Source organism: Rattus rattus, chromosome 4, assembly GCF_011064425.1.
Source record: "Rattus rattus isolate New Zealand chromosome 4, Rrattus_CSIRO_v1, whole genome shotgun sequence".
In the NCBI taxonomy this organism is placed as follows: domain Eukaryota; kingdom Metazoa; phylum Chordata; class Mammalia; order Rodentia; family Muridae; genus Rattus; species Rattus rattus.
Window position 1 is genome coordinate 40,360,416 of NC_046157.1, and position 23,051 is coordinate 40,383,466.

General features: G+C 41.2%; 1 protein-coding gene across 1 annotated transcript in view; it reads left to right on the forward strand.

Moving 5' to 3' along the window:
- Impg2 (interphotoreceptor matrix proteoglycan 2) overlaps positions 1-22,767 on the forward strand; it is a 63,782-nt gene extending 41,015 nt beyond the window's left edge. The window contains exons 11-19 of the mRNA XM_032900305.1: positions 1,541-1,785; positions 3,451-3,536; positions 10,169-10,484; positions 11,898-13,165; positions 13,906-14,125; positions 18,691-18,901; positions 20,257-20,445; positions 21,485-21,686; positions 22,269-22,767. Coding sequence (XP_032756196.1) covers positions 1,541-1,785; positions 3,451-3,536; positions 10,169-10,484; positions 11,898-13,165; positions 13,906-14,125; positions 18,691-18,901; positions 20,257-20,445; positions 21,485-21,686; positions 22,269-22,352 — 2,821 coding nt within the window. The 3' untranslated portion in view covers positions 22,353-22,767. The remainder of the gene's footprint in view (positions 1-1,540; positions 1,786-3,450; positions 3,537-10,168; positions 10,485-11,897; positions 13,166-13,905; positions 14,126-18,690; positions 18,902-20,256; positions 20,446-21,484; positions 21,687-22,268) is intronic.
- The last annotated feature ends 284 nt before the right edge of the window (positions 22,768-23,051 follow it).

The following is a 23,051-nucleotide window of genomic DNA, read 5'->3' on the forward strand; positions in this document are numbered from 1 at the left end:
AGTGAAAAACAAAGCTAGCTTTGTAGATAGTTATCTTTTAGCGTGTACTGTTGTTTCATTTTACTAATTAATGAGGGAATCGGCAAAAGAAAAAAGAAAAAAACAGAGCCAAAAAAAATGCCCATAAAGATGTCTAAATTACATATGTTGAGTAACTAAGTTAGAGTGTTGTAAACAGGTCAAAAGAAAAGTCATGTCATAACATCCTTAACAGTTTTGCTTTAAAATTTATTGACCTGTAAATTCTCTGGGTTGTCACTCAGAAGTTCCAGGTCCCCTGAAACATTCACATAGTTGTCATTTTAGAATATATTCTAGAATGTTTATCTGTCTGTCTGTCTGTCTGTTTACCTACCTACCTACATTAAAAATATGTTGCTTTATTTCTACATTTAACTTCTTGCCTAAAGCTTTCTTCCTCAACAAGTAGCTCTGGTTTAGTACATTGCTTTTCTGATAGCAATAATAAGGAAATAGAAAAATGTTGTGTTCTTTTAGGGAGGAATTAGAAGGTGTGTGTGTGTGTGTGTGTGTGTGTGTGTGTGTGTGTGTTTGTGAGTATGTGTGTGTGTATGTGTTTGTGAGTATGTGTGTATACCATAGAATATATAGAGAGGCTAGAGTCAACTTGTAGAAGTTGGTTCTTTCCTTCACATTACAAGGGTCCAGAAATTAAACTCTGTTGGTTGGCAAGCTCCTTCATTGGCTAAGCCACCTCTGTGAAATAGTACATCTATTTTAAACAGGAAGTACAAATTGTAACAGGTCTTGATTCAAGAGACATCTTTCAAAGAGGATAAGAGATAGCTCATTCTGGCACCAACTATGTGACCATGGCCTGGGAACATAGATTTGGCTTACAGCAAATTCCATGTTTCCACATAACAGTAGTTTCATGAAATTTTCATACCAATTTTCAGAACAAAGAAAGCCCACATATATATTAAATACAGTGGTGGAAATATCAGGTCACGATAAAGTGGGGAGATCTCTGCTATCTTAGCTTTGGGGTGGATGGGAGCTAAGGAGTCTGTACATCCCAAAGAACTTATCTAATAGTAACAGAAGTGTCAGGTTACACACAGAAGTGGGCAATAAATGCTATTAATTTGGCTCTGGACTTGTACCATCCCAGCTTCTCCACATCATGAAAGTTCTAATTAGCCTACCAGCCCTCTCTTAGGTCTTTCCCCCAAGAACATTTATTCATACAGCGAAAGAAGGAAGATGGGAACTAGTGAAAGGAAAGGAGTTGGCTTTGAAAGAGAGGGAAGCAGTTGAGAACAGGGGACATGAAGACCTCTGATAATGTCATAGGGTTGACTGTGGATTCCTTAGGATTCTTGTCCTATTAAACCTACGACTTTCCATTCTCTGGAGGGGCAGAAGTAGTGCAGAGGCTCTCAGAGTCTGAAGAGAATGCCGATGGAATCCATGCCTTATCAGATTCCCTTCCTTGGCCTAATGCTCTCTATATACCCAAAGTGCCCTTCTTTGTGCTTTTTTAGAGGAACTTAACTTATCCTTCCTGTTACCGTAGTGGGATAGATGTTCACTATGCAGTTACCTTCAATGGTGAGGCCATCAGCAATACCACCTGGGACCTCATAAGCCTTCACTCCAACAAGGTGGAGAACCATGGCCTTGTAGAGCTGGATGATAAACCCACGGCCGTCTATACAATCAGTAACTTCAGAGATTATATCGCTGAGACACTGCACCAGAACTTTTTAATGGGAAATTCCTCTTTGAATCCAGATCCCAAGTCTCTCCAGCTTATCAATGGTGAGTTGAAAATCACTCATGATGTCCTCCTGTGGTTTTCCTTTCTCAATATAGTATGGCGAAGATGCACAAGACGGGACCCATCCTGATAAGTGGATCTTCCGCCCTACAGTCTTTTGTGAGAGATTAGTCATGGGCTTCCTGCAATATTCTCCATAGAAGGTCACAGGGCAGGGCAAGTGGAGAACAGCATGGCAGTTAGAAATAGTTTAAAGGGTTGGGAACAAAGTGTGAGGAAAAAAGAAAGTAGAAAATGGGGATCACAACAGGCTGTGGTCTACTGGGGCTACCATAGTGTCAGCTGTTGAAAATGGTCCCTTGGTTAAGGCTTAAAGCCAACAGAAGAAATGGATCGGAAGAGGAGAGCTGACGGAAGCTGGCTGAGAGAGCTGGATGCTATGCCTATGGACATCCCTTCTGGATCACAAGGAGCAGCTGGAGCTGGGATCATGGAGGAGAGGGTACCCCCGTGGGTTTTGGGGATAGAATGGTCTTCCAGTCGGTCATCCCAGGGCAAAGCTTACTTACGGTCAAGCTACTGCATCATTTTAATTCATCAGAGACAGAGTTCTAACTTACTCACTGTCATTGCTTAGTTTCTGTCTGCTTTGCCATGATGTCTTTACTTTGCAGGTCCTTTAGCCTTGAAAACATCCAGCACAATACATTTAACTGAAGTAAGAAAATAGGAAAGATACCAGTCGCTAAAGTAGAAAATGAGAAACATAGTTATAATGATGTCTTTAAACTTCTCCCTCTCCCCCTCCCCTCTCCCCCCTCTCCTCCTCTCTCCCCATCCTTCCTTCCCCTTCCCCTCCCCTCTCTTTTTCTTTCTTTGGGCATGTTCAGTCTACAGTGTATGTATGGAGTCAGAGGACAACCTGTGAGAGTCTATTCTTTCCTTATACCGTTTGGATCCTGGGGGTTGAACTCAGTCTGGCTTTCCCACTACGCCATCTTGCTGGCCTTAGTGATTCATTTTTAGAGGAAGAGTTTAAGATAAATGAAATGCCACACTGTAATTGCTCAAAGAATGATTTGTGACTTATGCAGTCCTGACACCGAAGACATGTTCTGCAACACTCCAGCATTGCTGCATGACTAGGTGATGTGATAGAAAATTGAAAGTGACAAAACAGAAACAGGACCAAAATAACCCAGAGAGATTGGTTATTTAAAACCCAGCCTTTGCCTTATTTCAGTGGTTCTCAACTTGTAGGCTGTAACCCCTTTGGTGGTTGAACGCCCTTTCACAGGGGTCACCTAGGACCATCAAATAACACAGATATTTACATTACAATTCATAACAGTAACAAAAGTACAGTTATGAAGTAGCAACAAAAAATTTTATAGTGGGGGGGGAGGGTCACCTGAACATGAGGAACTACGTTAAAGGGTTTTAGGCTTTTTGATTGGTCCAAAGTCTGTTCTGTGATACAGATTTCTGTTTGGTTTGCATTTTGTCTGTACCCTAATTCAATCAGTCTGGGGCTCAGGGTTGGAAGGACTGAGTTTTGTGAGCACAGTTACTTGCTTTGGCCATGTTAATTTGCTGTGGCACCTTTGGAGCAGGCTCTTCCTGTAGTCCAGTGTGTACAAATGCTGCCGGATGTGGATCTCAATACAGCAGCATCGCAGAATTGACGTTTTATATTCTTTTCTCAGTGAGAGGAGTTCTGCTCCCCCAAACGGAAGAAATAGTTTGGAACACCCAAAGTTCAAGTCTTCAGGTGACAACGTCCTCTATTCTGGTAAGCCTTGGTGCCTTACCCCAGATCCAGCCCTGGAACCTCTCCTGCTTACTTTGGTATTATGAATTTTCAAAGTTGCTCCCATTTCTTTCGTATTCTTTTGCCTGTCCCTGGATCATTACTCGCAGTGGTGAGATCAAGGGGACCAAGTATTAGTTCAGAAAACTTAACCCTTCCACAGTAGTTAAATGAAGTCTGCATTGCCAAGTTCCACATATGGGGGAAAAGTTGTTTCTTGTTCATGTTTGTGAGGAGATAATGAAGCTGTGAGTGTCCACTGAGTTATTTTTAGGTTTCCTAGACATTAATTTTTTTATAGAAAAACTAAAAATTGATGTTCATAAGTATAGAGTAAACATTTTATGTCAAACATTATAGATGTTAAAGGAAGTTGAGATATGGCAGTAGAATAGTGTATGGAGGGGAAAAGAGTGAAGAAATTGGCTGAAAACCAACAGGAACTCTACCATTAGCCTCCTTTTTAAAGTGGATTTCATTGTTTATTCTTATTGCATGTGCGTGTATCCATAATGTATGTGGGGGATGCACACAAGTGTGCACACACCGTGACACAAGTGTGGAGGTCAGATGACAGTAGCGGGAAGTTGGTTCTCTCCTTCTGCGTTTTTGTGGGTTTAGGGCATTGAACTCAGGTCACCAGCAAGCGTCTCTACTTAACGAGGCCTCTCACTGGCTTACAGCCCTCCCTTTCAGTCGGAATGAAGCATTTCCATTTGCACATAAACAGCAGGGAATAAATCTTTCCCGCTGTTCTTACTGTCTTTCCCCTCCACATCTCACGTATAGGAGATACCGAGGAGAGAAGAAGAAACCCCATCAAGTGTAGTCGAGGCAGCAAAGATGGTTCCCAATGTCAACCTAGGACCCCTTGTGTGCAGATGGCTCAGGGATCTCCTGGGCACAGGGACCAGGAGGGGACTCTCTTCCTATCCAGCATCCACAGACCGCAGACCACAGACCACATTCTTGCTTGCTTGCTTTTTTTTTTTTCTGGAGCTGAGGACTGAACCCAAGACCTTGCGCTTGCTAGGCAAGCGCTCTACCACTGAGCTAAATCCCCAACCCCCTCCCCAACCTCTTCTTGCTTCCTTAAAATGCCTTTGTCTTGTTTGTTTCACACCAGCTGTTTGAAATACTTGTTTCTTGGCATTAGTACTGCAATGGGAAATGTTTTAAAAATGTTTTGAGATTAAAATTACATTACTTCCCTCGTCCCTTCTTCCCTCAAAACTCTTCCAGCCCTTTTCTCTTTCCAATTTATCTTTTTCTTTAATTGTTGCTACACACACACACGCACACACACGCGCACACACACACACACACGCACACGCACACGCACACACACACACACACACACACACCCGCACACACACACACACACACACACACACACGCACACACACACACACGCACACACGCACGCACACACACACACACACACACGCACACACACGCACACACACACGCACACACACACGTACACACACACACACGCACACACACACACACACGCACACACACACGCACACACTTCTAAACACCCAAATACAACTTGCTCAGTCCAGATAAGTTTTCAGGACAACAGTGGAAATTTAGAAAGCAAACATATTTGACCACTAATCAATATAGTCATCTGTTTTACTGAGCAACTTAATTATGAGGTGTGGAATCATTGGAAACGACGTCTTCAATGAGAGATATTTTAGAGAAAGAATGGTTTGGGATAGATGGCACATTAATTTGGTGTTTACCTCTCCATCGAAATATATTTATTTTGTTCTTTTCATGTGCCAAGTACCAGGCAAAAAATAAACTAGGTGTGGTCCTTTCTATGAGAAGTTTCCAGACTGGTAGTAGACAGATTTTTAAACAAATAAGATGTTGTGGGGAGCTCACCGGAGATGACCACTCAGACGGTGTATAGCCAATTAAGTCTCTATTTCAGCCAGCTGGGACCACACCCAAGCATCCAGGGACCCAGGTGTGGCCCTGAGTATCCAGAACAGAACAGGACATGGCGATTTTAAAGGCAGAGACCCAGTGCAGGCATCCTGTTTGGAAGCTGCTGAGGGCTTTACAGAGTGAGCCGTTTTGACAGAAGCTGAGATTAGCCAGCTGGAAGGGGGTGGGGCTCCGCACAAACAGGCTGCTAAGATGAGGGGTTGACTGGAGGGGGTTCTACACAAACAGGCAGTTTTGACAAAGACCAGGATAAGCTGGCTAGAGCTCCTGACCTTTGATTCTTAAAATAGAGTTGGGTAGTTTTCCATAGGTTTCTCCCTTAAGGAGATTAGACTCTAGTTAAACTTGAAAACGGTCCTAGAATACAAGATGGAGGACCCTCTGCCCTATCCCGTCCCATCATCACAATACTTCCTCTTCTGGATGTCCATCCACAGTGTAGAAGCAGGGAGAGGCAAGGTTAGCCTCAACTTGGCTTTTCCTTCTCACACCATCCTGGGCTTTCTCAACCACCAGATATTTGTGATCTTATTTTAAAAGCACAATTTCAAGGTCTGGAGATGACCATAAAGGCCAGTCCATAAAGTGCCTGCAACTCAAACATGAAGAACTTTGTCCATATTCTCATCATCCACATAAAAACGTGGGCCATGGCAGTGCTCACCCATGATCCTATAGTGCTGGAACAGGGCTGCAGCAGGGTCGCTGATGAGCTAGCCTAGCCAATCGGTGAACTCTGGGTTCAATTGAGAAACCCTATCTCAGAAACTAAGGTAGAGAGGTAGAGGAAGATGTGCAGCATCAACTTCTGTTCTCCACATGTATATATCCCCAGCCCCACACACACACACACACACACTCACACACACACACTCTCTCACACACACACACACACACACACACACACACACACACACACACACACACACACTCACTCGATGAAAAAGACAAGATTTTTTTTATCAGACAGAGCTGCATTGTTATCAATTTCCTGAAGTTATCACTTCTCATAGAGAGATTTTATGGAGAATGGAGAGAAAGGGACATGTATTTAAAACCATTTTTAAAAAAGATTTATTTTCTGTATATGAGTTCTCTGTCATTCTCTAAAGACACACCAGAAGAGGGCATCAGATCCCGTTACAGATGGTTGTGAGCTGCCATGTGGTTGCTGGAAATTGAACTCAGGACCTCTAGAAGAGCAGTCAGTGCTCTTAACCACTGAGCCATCTCTCCAGCCCTTGAAACCAACTTTTTTTTTTCATCTTTATTAAATTGGGTATTTCTTATTTACATTTCAAATGTTATTTCTGTTCCCTGTTTCCGCGCCAACATCCCCCTAACCTTTCTCCCTCCCTTCTCTACACGTGTTTCCCTCCCAATCTTCCCCCCATTACCGCCCTCCCCCCAACAATCACATTCACTGGGGGTTCAGTCTTAGCAGGACCAAGGGCTTCCCCTTCCACTGGTGCTCTTACTAGGATATTCATTGCTACCTATGAGGTCAGAGTCCAGGGTCAGTCCATGTATAGTCTTTGGGTAGTGGCTTAGTCCTGGAGGCTCTGGTTGATTGGCATTGTTGTTCATATGGGGTTTCAAGTCCCTTCAAGCTCTTCCAGTTCTTTCTCTGATTCCTTCAACGGGGGTCCTGTTCTCAGTTCAGTGGTTTGCTGCTGGCATTCGAAACTTTTCTTTTTTCTTTTTTTTTTTTTTTTTTTTTCGAGCTGGGGAGAACCAGGGCCTTTGGTTTGCTAGGCAAGCGCTCTACCACTGAGCTAAATCCCCTAATTCAAACTTTTAAAAAGCTAGTATCTAAATTTTTTTTTTTTTTTACAAAAAAAGTAGATTTCCTGCTGCTTTTGAGAATTAGGAATATCTGATACCGTGAAGTTTCTATTACCTTCTGCCAGGAACTAGCCAGAGTTTGATGACTGTCAGTCAATGTTGACAAATACTGACTAATAGGGATTATTTAGTTTCATTGCAATAGCTCCATTTTCCCTTCAACAAAATCAATGTCTCTCTCTCTCTCTCTCTCTCTCTCTCACAACTAATTTTATTTTTATTTTATATGCATTGGTATATTGCCTGTATGTGTGTCTATATGAGAGTGTTGGATCACTTGGAACTGGAGTTAGAGACAGTTGTGTGCTGTCATGTGGGTGCTGGGAATTGAACTTGGGTCCTCTTGAAGAGCAGCCAGTGCTCTTAACAGCTGAGCCATCTCTCCACTCCCTACAAAATCTCTCTATGAGAAGTGATATCTGCAGGAAATTGAAAACAATTTAAGGAGACTGAAGCCTGTGAATTTTTTATTAATGAGAATAGTTATGTATATTTGTGAAGTACAATGTGAGTTTTTGCTAGCATACAACATGATCAAATAAGGGTGATCTATGACCGAATGTTTATCATGTTTATATATGTTGATAATAGTCAGCCTTAGCTATTGTGAAATAGACCATAGGTTGTCAACTGCAGTCACTCTGCTAAGCTACAGAACACTACATCTTTCCTTCTGCTTGTAATTTTGTACCACAAGCCTTTTTATTCTTGCTTCCCTACTCTTCCCAGCCCCTGATACCACTCTTATATTCATTCACCACCTCTATCAAATCCAGTTGATTTTTAGCTTATATTATTTACTATATATCTTTATATAAATAATATATATTATTGAACTTGGAAGCTTCTGGTATCCCAGTTGTGAAATTCACTTGTTTTTCACTATGCTTTCTTTAGAACTAGAAATTTCTTCACATGGAAATTAGCGCCAGTGAAAGTAGCCAATATTTAAATATTGAATTAAGAAGAATTCATGAGATGAGTTTGTTACTAGAAACATGGATTGATACAAAAATAGGGAAACCACCCATCTCAGCTCTAGTGGGAGAAACAGCAGTATGGAGAGCCCTGGCTTAGTTGTGGTTGTTGTTATGGTTGTTGTGATTGTTTTGGCTGTTTTGCACCTGTGGATATCTTTCCTTTACCTGAAATATGCATGCCATGATTGGATTACATGACTCTTTACAGTCTTCCTAGGTTTAAAATTGCATGCTTTAATTACGTTGACATACACATGTATACTTCTCTCTCCTCCCACTCCTGAAGAACGGGTTGATAAATTCCCCAAGCCCCCCACAAACATTGTAAGTTAGTAATGTTTCTTGATTTATTTTTTTCACACACACAGCCTTACAATTTATTCTTATTATTTATTAATTAAACCTTTACTCTCTCCATCCAGTCCATTTAGAATAACTTAGACATTTAAAGCAAAACCCAAGGCAGTTTTGTGCATCTATGCGCTGCTAAGTTACACAGGGGTGCTCTACACAGGTCAGCAATTTCAAGCTGTGCAGTTACATAAGACTGAGTGCTGTTGATGGTTCTGGGATCCCAGGCTGCTCAGGTTGGCTACATGAGTGCTGAAAGTTGTCTCCCTGATGAGATCCCGTCTACTGGCCTGACTCATGAACCTACTCTTACTCTTTTCAGATTCACGCTGATGGAGGATTCCCCAAGAGGGTGGTCCCCCTTCATCTTTGAATCTTTCTCTTCCTCTGTAACTCCTTTGCTGTTAGACCTCATTGTCTGAAGATGGCCTTTGGTCTCCTCTTCCTTACACATGCTTTTTCTCTCATTTCTGCACATTTTACTCCAGCAAACTTAGCTTATTAGAGCATGGAACCCTAGGGAGAGATGGTTTAACAGTTAAGAGCACGTGATACTTTTGCAGAGGACCTGGGTTCAGTTCCTAGTACCCACATAGCTGCTTACAACGGTTCCTAACTACAGTCCCTGGGGGTCCAATGCCTTCTCCTGGCCTCTGTGGGTGCCAGGCATGCACGCATTACGTATAGGCAGTCAAAATATTCATACATATAAACTAAAATGAAAGACATTTTAAAGGAGAAAATTTCAGGCTAATGTGCAGCATATATTAAAATGTGTAAACGCCCACAAAGTGCCATGAGTTTTTAACCTATTAACATCATTGTTAAATTTCCTTTACATAGTATTTTTTCCTGCACAAATCATCAAGTATTTTTTAAAATAAGATTTAATAATAGAATATTCAAGGGTTTTGTTTCTGTCTACTTTTTATTTCTGTTGAAGTAAGACTATCACTATATTAATAGCAAGTTGGGGAAAGAGAAAAGTGTATTTTGAAGCATGTAACAGTTTCACAGGTGTGGCTTCTTATTTGAGACAGTCAAATTGTGATATGATGATATTTTTTCATAAAAATAAAGGCCCCTAATTAAACATCTTTTGAAATGATGGATAAAACTGTCAATTATTCCTCCCTACTGTGGGTAGTACATAACTAACTTCTATGTATTTGAGGTCATTTAAACAAAAAAGATAGAAGATAATGAAACATCCAAAACCAAAGAAACAGTAGTCTCTCTCATGGATTCACTCTGTTTAGAGTCTTCTAAATATGGTATTTCACCCAGCCTTTTTACAGGTGAACTGTGAGGCTACACAGGTTTTCAGTCCATTTCCAGACCAGTAATTAGCTGAAGTAGGGTCTGATCCCAGAATATTTGCTTCAAGAGAACTTGTGTTTCCCCCATACAATATGGCATTTCTATGTCTCTCTTTTCTCTATGATATGATTTAGCCTTTTTCTCCCTCCCCAGGATAATACCCTGCAAGCTGAATGGCTCTCAGCAGATGAATCCATCACCACCACCACCACCACCACTATTTCACCATTTGGTTTCAGCTCCGGTCCTCCCTCAGCCACTGGCAGGGAACTCCATTCAGAAAGTACTTTGGGTGACATAGTGTCTACACCCAAGTTAGCTTCTCCCTCGAATGTGGTCCTCAGTTCTTCCCCAGAGGTTTTAGGGGGTAGCAGCTTGACTCTTCATTCTGTCACCCCAGCAGTGCTTCAGATTGACCTGCCTGTGGCTCCTGAGGGAAGGACTTCTGGATCTTCCATATTAGAAGACGGTGAGAAACTTCAATCACTTTCTTTTTTCTTTTCTTTTTTTTTTTATTAACTTGAGTATTTCTTATATACACTTTATTCCCTTTCCTGGTTTCGGGCAAACAGTGTTCCTCCCAACCTCCCCCATTTTGCCCTCCCCCCACAGTCTAGACAGGAACAGGATATTCACTGCCATTTATGAGGTCAGAGTCCAGGGTCAGTCCATGTATAGAAGAGATTCTAGTTGCTTGGCATTGTTGTATATGGGGGGCCCCTTCAAGCTCTTCTAGTTCTTTCTCTGTCAATCACTTTTCTTAATACTTTACTGATCAGAGGACAAGGGCTCTGAAGAGATTATGGTAAAGAGGGAAACACGGTCGCATTTATTAGGGAGAAAATGGCTTGGGAAACCTGAGTGAGAGAAGAAATAAATCGAATTTAATCAGTCAGACTGGAAAATAAAAGTCATCGTATCTTAGCCAATGGACTTGGAGAAGTGAGGTGGAAATCAATTAAAAGATATTTTGAAGGTCATATTGAAGAATATATAATTACTGTGGCCACTACTAACAAAATACTTTGCCTGCTTTTATGTCATGAACTGCATCAAAGAAGATTATTCCAATAAATCTTAAGATTAATTATGGGGCAACTCCAAGGATTTAGGTTACTATTGAAAAGAGGAAAATAGAAGCTAGGAAAACCACAGAGAGATTGAGCGATGGAAATGAAATAGTTACTCTTCTAGATCAGTGGTTCTCAACTCATGGAATGAAATCCATTTAGGGGTCAACCAACCCTTTTACAGGGGTCACCTAAGACTGCTGGAAAACACTGAGATTTGCAATATTATTCATAACAGTAATAAAATTATAGTTATGAAGTAGCAATAAAAATAATTTACTGTTGGGGGTTACCACAACACGGGGAACTGTCTTAACAGGTTGCAATATTAGGAAGATTGAGAACTGAGTTGTGGGATGGACTGTATGTGTGAAAGAGAAGGTGAATAAAGATAAAAAACAATGGGTCAAGAATTTCGAACATGGAGGGAAATCTGAAGGATGAGGATAATAACGTAGAAGAGAGAAACACAATTTCCAGGAAAAAATATTCTCCCTAAATTTCTAGTGTTCTAGTTCAATCTGGTTTTCATTTTAATCATGATTAATTTTTCATTTTCACTGGAAGAAAAGTCAAGTGCTTGAGGATTATTTCAGTCATCAAGACTTTACCTCAGAGATGGGGATTATATTTGGTAATGCTTATTCCACACTATGAATTTATAATCATATCTTTCTGTAGTGTAGATATTAAGGTCAGCTATTGTTCTTGGTAACTGGAGAAAACAGCTAGTTTTACAGGAGAACCAGGGTTTCATTTTGTAGATTAACTAATGGGAAACTGGTTTTGTTTTTGTTTTTTGTTTTTTTTAGACAACACAGAAGAATCAGAAGATGTTTCTATTGATGTATTGCCTTCAAGCTCATTAATTCAACCTGTGCCAAAAGAAACAGTACCACCCATGGAAGACTCTGACATGACTCTCCTGACATCCTCACCACATCTGACCTCTTCTGTTATAGAAGACCTTGCTAAAGACATAACGACACCTTCTGGCTTGGACTCCTTGGCTTCCAGAGTCTCAGACCAGTTGGAAGTGAGCCCATGGTTTCCAGACACCTCTGTGGAAAAAGAGTTCATTTTTGAAAGTGGCTTGGGCTCTGGGTCTGGGAAAAATGTAGATGTGATTGATTGGCCATGGAGTGAGACTTCATTAGAGAAGATCACTGAACCCCTGTCAAAGTCCTGGTCTGAAGAGCAGGATGCACTATTACCAACTAAGAGTATAGAAAAATTACATATGTATTCCACAGAACAAATGATTGAACCTTCAGCACATAGATACGGAGATAGGCCCATACATTTTACAGAGGAAGAATCCCATGTTAGATCTACCATACCCTTCTTTGCAGAGTCTGCAACTCAACCTACATCTCTAATTTCTTCAAAGCACACATCAGATGTACCAGACATTGATTCTTACTCAGTTACCAAAGCACCCTTCTTACTGGCAACTATAGCAACCACTGCTTCCACCAAGGAAACAGATGAGGTGAATACCCTCCCAAAAGAAGGTATGGTACAAACAGAACCATCCAGTCCCAAAGGACTTGACAGCGAGATTTCAGTAGCAAGGCCAGATATGCAGCCTGTGTGGACCATTTTGCCAGAATTAGATACAGTTTGGGCGAGGACTTCTTCCTTAGGGAAATTGTCCAGGGACACATTGGCGAGTACACCAGAGAGCGCTGACAGACTCTGGTTGAAGGCCCCCATGACACAGCCTGCTGAATTGCCTCCATCCACCCACCCCATCCAGCTAGAGGATGAAGTTATAATGGCCGTCCAGGATATTTCATTAGAACTAGACCAGGTAGGCACGGATTACTATCAGCCTGAGCTAACCCAAGAACAAAATGGCAAGGTTGATAGCTATGTGGAAATGCCTACCCATGTTCACTACACAGAGATGCCTCTTGTGGCTCAGCCCACAAAGGGCGGGGTCTTGAGTCGCACCCAGACTGCAGGAGCTTTGGTGGTTTTCTTCAGCCTCCGCGTGACAAACATGTTGTTTTCAGAAGACCTGTTTAACAAAAACTCTTTGGAGTATAAAGCCCTGGAGCAAAGATTCTTAGAACTGGTAAGCAAAGAATGACAAATGTGAACATTAGTCACTATACGCGACTCCCTCTCACCCTCGGCACACCGTATCTGAGCCCAGAGAAGGGGTTTTCCACGGGCACTAATTTCCTGTCACCCTTAGGTAGCATCATGGCTTTGGGGTGATAGGAGAACGTTCAGATCTTCGTTGTGGGATCCATCAGTGCAACAGACTTAAAAAGCTCTAAGCATCTAAAATGCTTTATGAGTTCCACAAGGTTTCTAAATATCGCTATGAAAAATCTCACAATATTCTTAATTTATGCAATTAAACCATTTATTTTCTAGTTGGTGCATAAAATAAAGGTTCTCATTATGGCACTGGATACGTCTGCACCATTGTGCTCACCTTCAGCAATACATTCCATTTTACCAGTCCATTTTATCTTCCCGAATTTTATGTCTTATCTATATATACATATATTATGGGAAGAGTCATTCGTGATATATATGTATATAGTCATATATGAGTTAAATCTAGTTATGCATATGAAGAAAATTTGATACTTTATTTCTTTCGAAACCCCCCTTCCCCCACTTTACTTTTACCCATTGTCCTATAGGGACAGAAGGTTTTGCCTTTTGTTGAATACACACTAAAAAGGAAAAACTCACATGAGCATCTTTTTGTTTGCCTATGTATGTTTTATGGTCTTTCTGGCATGTATTCAACAAAATGGTACACCGTGGCAGTAAACGCGACAATTTTGTCATTTGCAGCTGGTTCCCTATCTCCAGTCAAATCTGTCAGGGTTCCAGAACTTAGAGATCCTGAACTTCAGAAATGGCAGCATTGTGGTGAACAGCCGAGTGAAGTTCGCCGAGTCTGTCCCTCCTAATGTCAACAATGCCATATATATGATTCTGGAAGACTTTTGTACCACCGCCTACCAAACCATGAACCTGGATATTGATAAGTACTCCCTGGATGTGGAATCAGGTAAGGATAGGACTATCACTGAGGTCTCTGTAGAATCTAGGGACTGTTCTGTTTTATTTTTCATTGAGTCTAAGTAAATCAGACACTCCATACACAGTCCCACATCTTGAAAATTAACAAGATAAATGTTTCAGGGACATCTTGAAATGTCAGGTAGACAGTGGTACCATTGTTCGCTCCTTATTCCCTTCAAATGCATTCTTTCCTGCTCTTTCACTTATCCATGGGACCTACATTTGCTTTAGTTCTATGTTGTCATGACCCTAAATGTGTTTTTTTTTCTTTCTTTCAATAGATGATATATCTATATATCTCTATCTATATGTCTCTATCTCTGTCTGTCTATCTATCTATCTATCTATCTATCTCTATCTCTATCTGTCTGTCTATCTGTCTATCTATCTATCTATCTATCTATCTATCTATCTATCTATCTATCTATCTATCTATCTATCTATCTCTATATATCTATCTCTATCTATCTATCTATCTATCTATCTATCTATCTATCTATCTATCTATCTATCTATCTATCTATCTATCAACACTTTGCATCCCTAAATTGATTCCTTTTAAGTTTAATGCAAAGATCATTCTGCATTTTGGTGTGTGGTACTGGTTGGTGAACTCGGGGCCTTCCACATGCCGGACAAACCATCACTGAGCTGTACCCTCAGCCATCTGTTTTAGGATCACCGAAGTTGTCCAGGCTGTCTTTGGACTGCTCTGCACTACAAGCAGGTCTTAAGTTTACCATCCCCTGTCTCATCTTTTGAAGTAGTTGGAATTACAGACCTGCGCCTCATACCACCAAGGGCAAGCTTCACTTTCCTTATTTTTCTGTACTGAGGAAGCTTCTCCTCTAAGCACCAGATGTATTATTTAATGGCTTTACCATCCCTGCTTGAGTGTGTTTGATGTATTCCGTGTGTACCATGTTGAATGTATTTAAGAGTAAACTCTTCTTTTGTGCATCTTCTCACTCCCACTTAACCTGTGCTTCTCCTCAACTAGTGAAATATTTATCTCTTCAGCTGCTTAGGCTAGAAACCCAGAAAATCTGAAAGCCACTCTTAATTCTATAGTTTCAACTAGTCACCAAGCTTATATTAATACTGAATTCTAAAATATCCCAAATCCAGACAGCAGCCCTATCACTCTTTGTATCAGCTTTTAAATAATTTTACCTGGCTGCTGTCTGTATTTCAATGGTTGCCTGATTCAGTAGTCACAAGGCCTGACCCCCAACTTCTTTCCCAATATTACCCAGTGAAGCTAACTTTTTGGCTCACCATATTCCAGTCAAATATTGTGTTTTAGTTCCTCAGACACCCAAATCTTTCTATGGCCTTAAAGGCTTTGGGCATTCCTATCGTCTTTGGCAACCTCTTTCACCTTACCATTTAGTTTAGGCCTTGTTTCAGATGTTGTTTCTAACAATCTCCATGCTCTATCTTGGATAAGACTCTTTCTCTAACGTTAGGTTTATTTCCTCTGTAGAGTTTAGCTTGTGTGTTAACTTGTGTGAGCAGTGCTTAATAACCATTTCCCAGTTGCACTTTCCATAAGAACTGAATGTGTCTGTTGTAGTATGCACTTGGTCAGACCTTAGCACAGGGCTTAAAGTACCTGAGAAGGTATTTGGAAATAGTGTGCAAGTACAAAAGGAACCACTGATTTTGTTTGGAAGAACTTGATACAGAGAATATGACAGAAGCCTGAAATTTTATATTATTTTCCCCCTTCCATATACTAGGATAGGGTGGTTTTGAGCAGGAGTCAGGTAGGTTGTCTAGGGTCATGTTTCTGTAATCCTTTTATTCTCAAACTGGTTTGAAAACGAGACGTATTATATTTTTAAGCAGGGAGAAAAGCAAACATTCTTTCCTTTGAAATCCTTGAAGGACCGTTATTCATTGCAAGTGAGGAAAATGATTTAGCTAATCTCCCAGTATCCAATTCTCCTGTCACAAGTGCTCTCTGAGGATACGTGCACATCCTTTGCCGGGCAGTGTGCAGAGTAGCAATTACGCCAAGAATTCTTGCTTTTGTTCTATCATTTATCATTTGCAGGAGTTTAGACAAGCCGCCATTTGATCTCTAAGTCACTCATACATTATATGGACAGTACATCACCCTGCATATTTAATAAAGCAGAGCCTTGGGACTAAACAGAAAGCATGTCAGCATCACCACAAATGTGAGCAGTTATGATGCGCTGATGCTATGGTCATGGCAGTTATGATACACTGTTGCTATTGTCAAGGCAGTTATGATACACTGTTGCTATCGTCATGGCAGTTATGATACACTGTTGCTGTCATTATGGCGTCATGGCAGTTATGTTGCTGTTGCTATCGTCATGGCAGTTATGATACACTGTTGCTATCGTCATGGCCAGTTATCATACACTGTTGCTATCGTCATGGCAGTTATCATACACTGTTGCTATTGTCAAGGCAAGCACCTTCTACTTTCAAAGTTCTGGGGCTCACACACATTAAGAGGTGCTCAGCCACTGAGCTACATATTTAGCTTCCAGTCAACTTCTTTGAAAAAAGGACTACAATAGATGAGCGTGTTTGCCTCGCAGCGTCTAGCCTAAGGAAGAGAGGTTCTATTATCCTCTTCCCCACACTCTCACAGAGTAGCCACAAAGTTTAAAATTTTTTTCAGATCAAGTTTCTCTATCTACCACATGTATATTTTAAATGATTATTGTTGCTTTATGCCAACATTGGCTATGGTAAGCACAACTTGTATTTTACCCAACTTTATTCACATTCGTTGTTTCCAAAAACTTTGCTCTCCTTGGTGGAGGCATGCTTGCTTTGAAAGCTCCAGGGAAGAGGCTTTCTTACTTTTTTGGTATTTTTCGTATTTGCTGAAAATCTCTGGCATTCCTTGGCTTGTTAGTCCAGCATTTGCCTCTGACTATTTGTAACCTTCTCCCATGACTGCGTCTCCGAGTCCCGTCCTCCCTCCTCTAAGAAGGGTAGCAGTCATGAATGGCTCGCCCACTCCAGTTACAACTTCCCTTTGCCATGATTACATCTGTGAAGTTTTTATTTCCACGAATGGTCACATTCTGAGGCTCAGAGTGGGTAAAATATCGAGGGGACCCAATTTAACTTAGTATGTCCTGTCACTGCCCACACACAGCTGAGAGGGATCCAGGTCCCCCGAACCCCAAGGGCAAAGTCTTGGGTATATCATCTTTAAGTTCCAAAACAATGAAATTATTTGCAGATTTTAAAAAATAATTTCTCTGGAGTTGAAGAGACTGCTAATTTTGATCCTTTCTAGCTAAACTCCATATTTTCTTATACAGATGTCTATGATCATTCCCAGCTATTAAGCTCTGTTTGCAACATCTCTGTTGCCATTTCCCCATTTTTTGTTCACCCATGGCTGTTCACCGTGGAAGAACACGTGTTGGGACTGTGGTGAACCCACCCATAGATAATATCTCACATCACTTTTGATTGGTTATTATCCTAACTGTTATTATTTTTGTCTTTTTCTCTTCCCCTGCCAGTGAAACACTAAGTCACTGCAGACAAAATATTGTCCAGAATGGCATGAGGAAGCACAGGGGTAATTTTCTATCAGTAGTTACCACAAGTAGAGATTGTTCCCAAGGTTCCTCTCAGATATCCCCACCCATGCAGATATCACCATTTTTCCCCCTAGGCTCTCATCCATGTTAATAGCATGAGGCAGGCGTACAACAGTGTGTGAAGAGTAGAGGTGGCCTGTAGCTGAATGGCTTGGTAGAAATGAAGAACTCTTGAAAATTGTGTTGAATCTAGATCTCTAGTTACCTGTTAATGACTTTAAAGTTTCTACAAGTAGAGGCTTGCCCAGACCATTTTATAATTTGGCTCCAAGTTTTGGAGGAATCTAATACAAACAGACTAATTTATGAGGAGTCAAACCTTTTAGTGGTCAAACCTAGACAATACTGCTGATGCCAAGAAGTGCATGCTGACAGGAGCCTGATACAGCTGTCTCCTGAGAGGTTCTGCCAGAGCCTGACAAATACAGAGACGGATGCTTGAAGCCAACCATTGAACTGAGAATGGGGTCCCCATTGGAGGAGTTAGAGAAAGCATGAGCTGAAGGGGTTTGCAACCCTATAAGAACAACAGTGCCAACCAACCAGAGCTCCCAGGGACTAAACCACTACCCAAAGACTATACATGGACTGACCCATGGCTCCAGCTGCATATGTAGCAGAGGATGGCCTTGTTGGGCACCAGTAGGAGGAGAAGCCCTTGGTCCTGCCAAGGCTGAACCCCCCAGGGTAGGGGAATATCAGGGCGGGGAGGTGGGAAGGAGTGGGTGGTTGGGTGGGGGAAAGAGGATAACATTTGAAATGTAAATACAAAATATCCAATAAAAATAATAATTATTAAAAAAAACTTTTGGTGGGACTAGTCAGGTGTTGGTACATCTTCATGATTCAAGATAAGGATTTTCCCATGGTGCTTTGAGGGAGTAGCTTTCAGTTACTGTGCTTTGACTTTTCCTTGAATCATTCTCTGGTTTATTTGATGCTTTAGGTGATGACGCCAACCCTTGCAAGTTTCAGGCCTGTAATGAATTTTCTGAATGTTTGGTAAATCCATGGAGTGGAGAAGCAAAGTGCAAATGCCACCCTGGGTACCTGAGTGTGGATGAACTGCCCTGTCAAAGTGTCTGTGAGCTACAGCCTGACTTCTGCTTGAACGATGGAAAGTGTGACATTATGCCTGGACATGGAGCCATTTGTAGGTATGTTACAGTTAGGGATTTTGCCATTAAAGGTTACATATACTTCGTCTGAAGAGAATGGGTCGACAGTATAATTGTAAGGCAATCACAATAATGTTTATTATGTTTCGGTGATTAGATGGATGCTGTCTAATTCTCATGAGGAGACAGGGTCGTTTGATAGGCCTGAGTCACATAATCTATGGGGTTATTTTATGCTGTTAGGAAGCTACAAATTTTTTTTTCTGAATGTGTCCTAGTGAGAACACTTGAATTAGCTGGAGATCTCCGTGTGCTGTTTTCAGTGATGGTGAGATCATAATCATTCATGTAAGATTTATATGTAATCAGTGCTTCACATGTAAACGATCAAAGAAAGGGGGCTGTATTATCCTCATTGTATTTTATTTATTCTCATTCTTTCCCTCCCTCTCCCCTCCCTCCCTCTCTCTCCCCCCCTCCCTCTCCCTCTCCCTTCCTCCCCACTTCTCAATTTTTTTGAGATAGGGTTTCTCTGTGTAGCCCTGGCTGTCCTGGAACTTGCTCTGTAGACCAGGTTATCCTTAAACTTACCAAGACCCATCCGCCTCTGTCTCTGCCTCCCGAGTGCTAGGATTAAAAGTGTAGGCCACCACTGCCAGGCAGATTTTATTCTTTTAAGATTTATTTTATATATTTGAGTGTTTGCCTACATTTAGGTATATACTTATATATTTATAAAATATATAAATAAAATATATTATTTACTACATAAAGGCTTAACTAGAATATGAATGGCAATTGCAGCTTCTTGTTGTCCAGGGAAATGAACATTATTTTGCAAAGCAGTGATTTGTCCACTCTTCTGGGGATTGAAGACATTTTTCTTGTACAAGTCTGTGGCTCAGAACTTTGAGGATCTCTTTAGGGTTGTGAGATGACATGTGTTAAACGCTGCATTCTAGAAGTTGCTAGTAACTGTGACTGGGTGACAGTTACCTTCCTTCCTGGGAATGCATTTTTGTTACTTGTCAATGAAAAGGCTGAACGTAATAATTTTTTAAGCCTTTAAGACTTTCATCAGCCTTTTAACAGCAGTCATTCGAGATCTAATGGTTAACGTTGGGCGCCGTGCACAGGCTTTTGTTACATGCTAATTTAACTTGCATGTCATGGCAATTTTTCCTTTTCCTGCTATGCTGGGAATGGAACCCAGGGTTTTATGTGTTCTAGGCAAGCGCTACTACTGGACTACAGACCCAGTGCTCCCTTCAAGTCCTTAATGAAGATTTACGTGATCAGAATATGTATCTACCTTTCCCATTCCTCTGACCTTCTGATTGCTATCATTCTGAGCAAAGGGATTCAGACCTTGTGCGTGATGCTTGTTTTTACAGATGCCGGGTTGGTTCAAATTGGTGGTATCGAGGCCAACACTGTGAGGAGTTTGTGTCTGAGCCCTTTGTCATAGGCATCACCATAGCCTCTGTGGTTAGCCTTCTCCTTGTTGCTTCTGCTGTTGTTTTCTTCCTTGTGAAGATGCTTCAAGCTCAGAATGTCAGGAGAGAAAGGCAGCGGCCTACCAAGTAAGAGCTTCCTAATGGAACCGAATGCCTGTTTACTTACTTACTTATACTGGGCAAAGAGCTGGGTGGCAGCAAAGAGCTGTGAAATTGAATGAAAACATCTTTACACTGATGCTACATTTGAAGAAATCTAAGTAGACTATGGATGAGATGCTAAGAAGCTTGAATGAATATTGAACTAGGTTTCACAGGAGCAGGAGTCTTGAGAGTTCAGTGATTTATTATATAGTGGGGAAGTAGAATGTCCACTTGTAGGGGAGGGCGGGTCTCTTTGTAATCAGGGAGTAAACATGATCTGGGTTGGGGGCCCGTGAATATTTTGGCACAGTGTAAGAATCTTTTCCACTTCTGATCTGGCTTAGGAGACATCCACTGGGGTCCTTCTGAGAGCACCAAGACACATTTCTATCATTCTTTTTTTTCTTTCTTTTTTTCGGAGCTGGGGACCGAACTCAGGGCCTTGCACTTGCTAGGCAAGCGCTCTACCACTGAGCTAAATCCCCAGCCCCCATTTCTATCATTCTTAAGATTTGCACCACTGAGTTTTCAATAGACTGTGATCTTATCTAGGGCAGAGGACAACACATTCTTTGCATCATCAGCATTAAGAGAAGTCATGGCATAAAATCACTGCTCTGAATTGAATCATAAAATCACTGAGTTGAATTCAGTTGAGGCCCAGGGATTTTGGTCCTCTAGTATTTGAATTTCTCTAAGATTTTCCATGTGGTTACACATGATTATTTCATAGGTGTTGCTCTGGGAATGATGGAGCTGTGTTTAGTTAATGAAATACTATTCACTGGCAGACATAATTCCCAGCCAGCATTTTGAGTGTCAGGTGCTGAGGGAACTATGATAAATGAAGCAGGGGGCAGTGATGACATCTAAGACTAATCGAGACATTTCTCAGGCCCTACATGGGTGCCCACTTCCTTTTCCACAACAGGAAGCTTGTCTCAGAAAAAATAGCCTTTCACATAGTCGGGCATCCAGAGGAGAGCACTAATCAATTATGCATTTTCCCCTGTGGCTCCAGCAGGCAGCCTGACAGCCTGTCATCTGTTGAGAATGCTATGGAGTACAACCCTGCATATGAGAGCCGCTTGGCTGGATGTGAACAGTATGAGAAACCCTATAGCCAACACCCCTTCTATAGCTCTGCTAGTGAAGAGGTGATTGGTGGTCTGAGCAGAGAAGAAATCAGACAGATGTATGAAAGCAGCGACCTTTCCAAAGAGGTAGGAGACCTCCAGTATCATTGCTGCGCTGTTGGCCTATGTGAACATGTATGTGTGCATAGCATGGGTTTCTAGAGAGATGATGGAGAATATTTAGGTTAGTTAGTACCTGGTGATAGCTCCCAGAATATGCAGAGGGCATTAAAATTTGAGCTTCGAGTTGATCCTTCTACCCTATATAGAGGCTTCTTTTTCCACAACTAGAAAATTCTCTGTTATTATTCATTTTTTCCTTAGGAGCATATGTTAGAGTTAGAACAGTCTATGTAGTATCCATACAGATATAGTTTTCTTTTCTTTGAAAACTATGGTGGTTCTATGACTCGAACCTAAGGCATGGTGCGTGCTAAGTATACGCTCTTCCGCTGAGCTACATTACCAGTACGGGACCTAGAACATATATATGGTATTTAGAACAGTATATGTAGAATCTTCTGTTTTGCTAAAGGGATATTTCTTTCTTATAGCTCTTTCTTGGGTAGCTCAGAAGCTCACAATTCTTTATAATAATTAGATCCACTTTAAAAGGCTGTTGAGGTTTCCCTAATGCAACGCTTACCCTCCTTTTCTTCCCCGTTTAAGGAAATTCAAGAGAGAATGAGGATTTTGGAACTCTATGCTAATGATCCCGAGTTTGCAGCTTTCGTGAGAGAGCATGAGATGTAAGTATTACAGCAGCCCCCAATACTGAGCTTTACCTGCCTACCTTAAAGGAATGCTGCCAGATAAGCAAGTAACTAGTGTGCATGTGTCAGAGGTCTTGCTAATGACTCGCCTTAATTAAATTCTTCAGAGTTTATGCTTGTTCAGAGATTGACCCACTTATGTCTTCAAGTGGCTCGAGAAGACACATGTTTCTTATGTAAAGACGGGAAACCTGGGAGAAATGATTTTTATTTAAGAGCTGATATTGACAGTTCGTAGCAGAGAAGATTAAAAGCACATTGATATTGGCCTAGAGCCTTGGGCTGGGTTATCATTGCTCTTTTCCTACCATAGTTCTCACCAGTAATCTGATGCTATAAAGTACTTTCATAGGTGGTTTCTATGGAATATCCATACGTCTCCCATACTTCAACTTAATCATTCACCTCCACCTTCCCATACACTTTTGGTAGGCTTGTTTCAGAAGCACATGCTTTATTGAAACATGTCCTTTGCCTTTATCAGGTTTCATTCTGTTTTTTTCTCCATGCTTTAGTCATATGTCTTGGGCAAGTGCTTGTAATTCTTTATTTTGATTTCGTTCTCCAGGATTTACAATAAGATACAGATTATAAAAGTGAGCTATCTTACAGAGCAATAGTGATAAAAAAACTGCATGGTATTGGTACAGAGACAGACAGATAGACCAATGGAACAGAA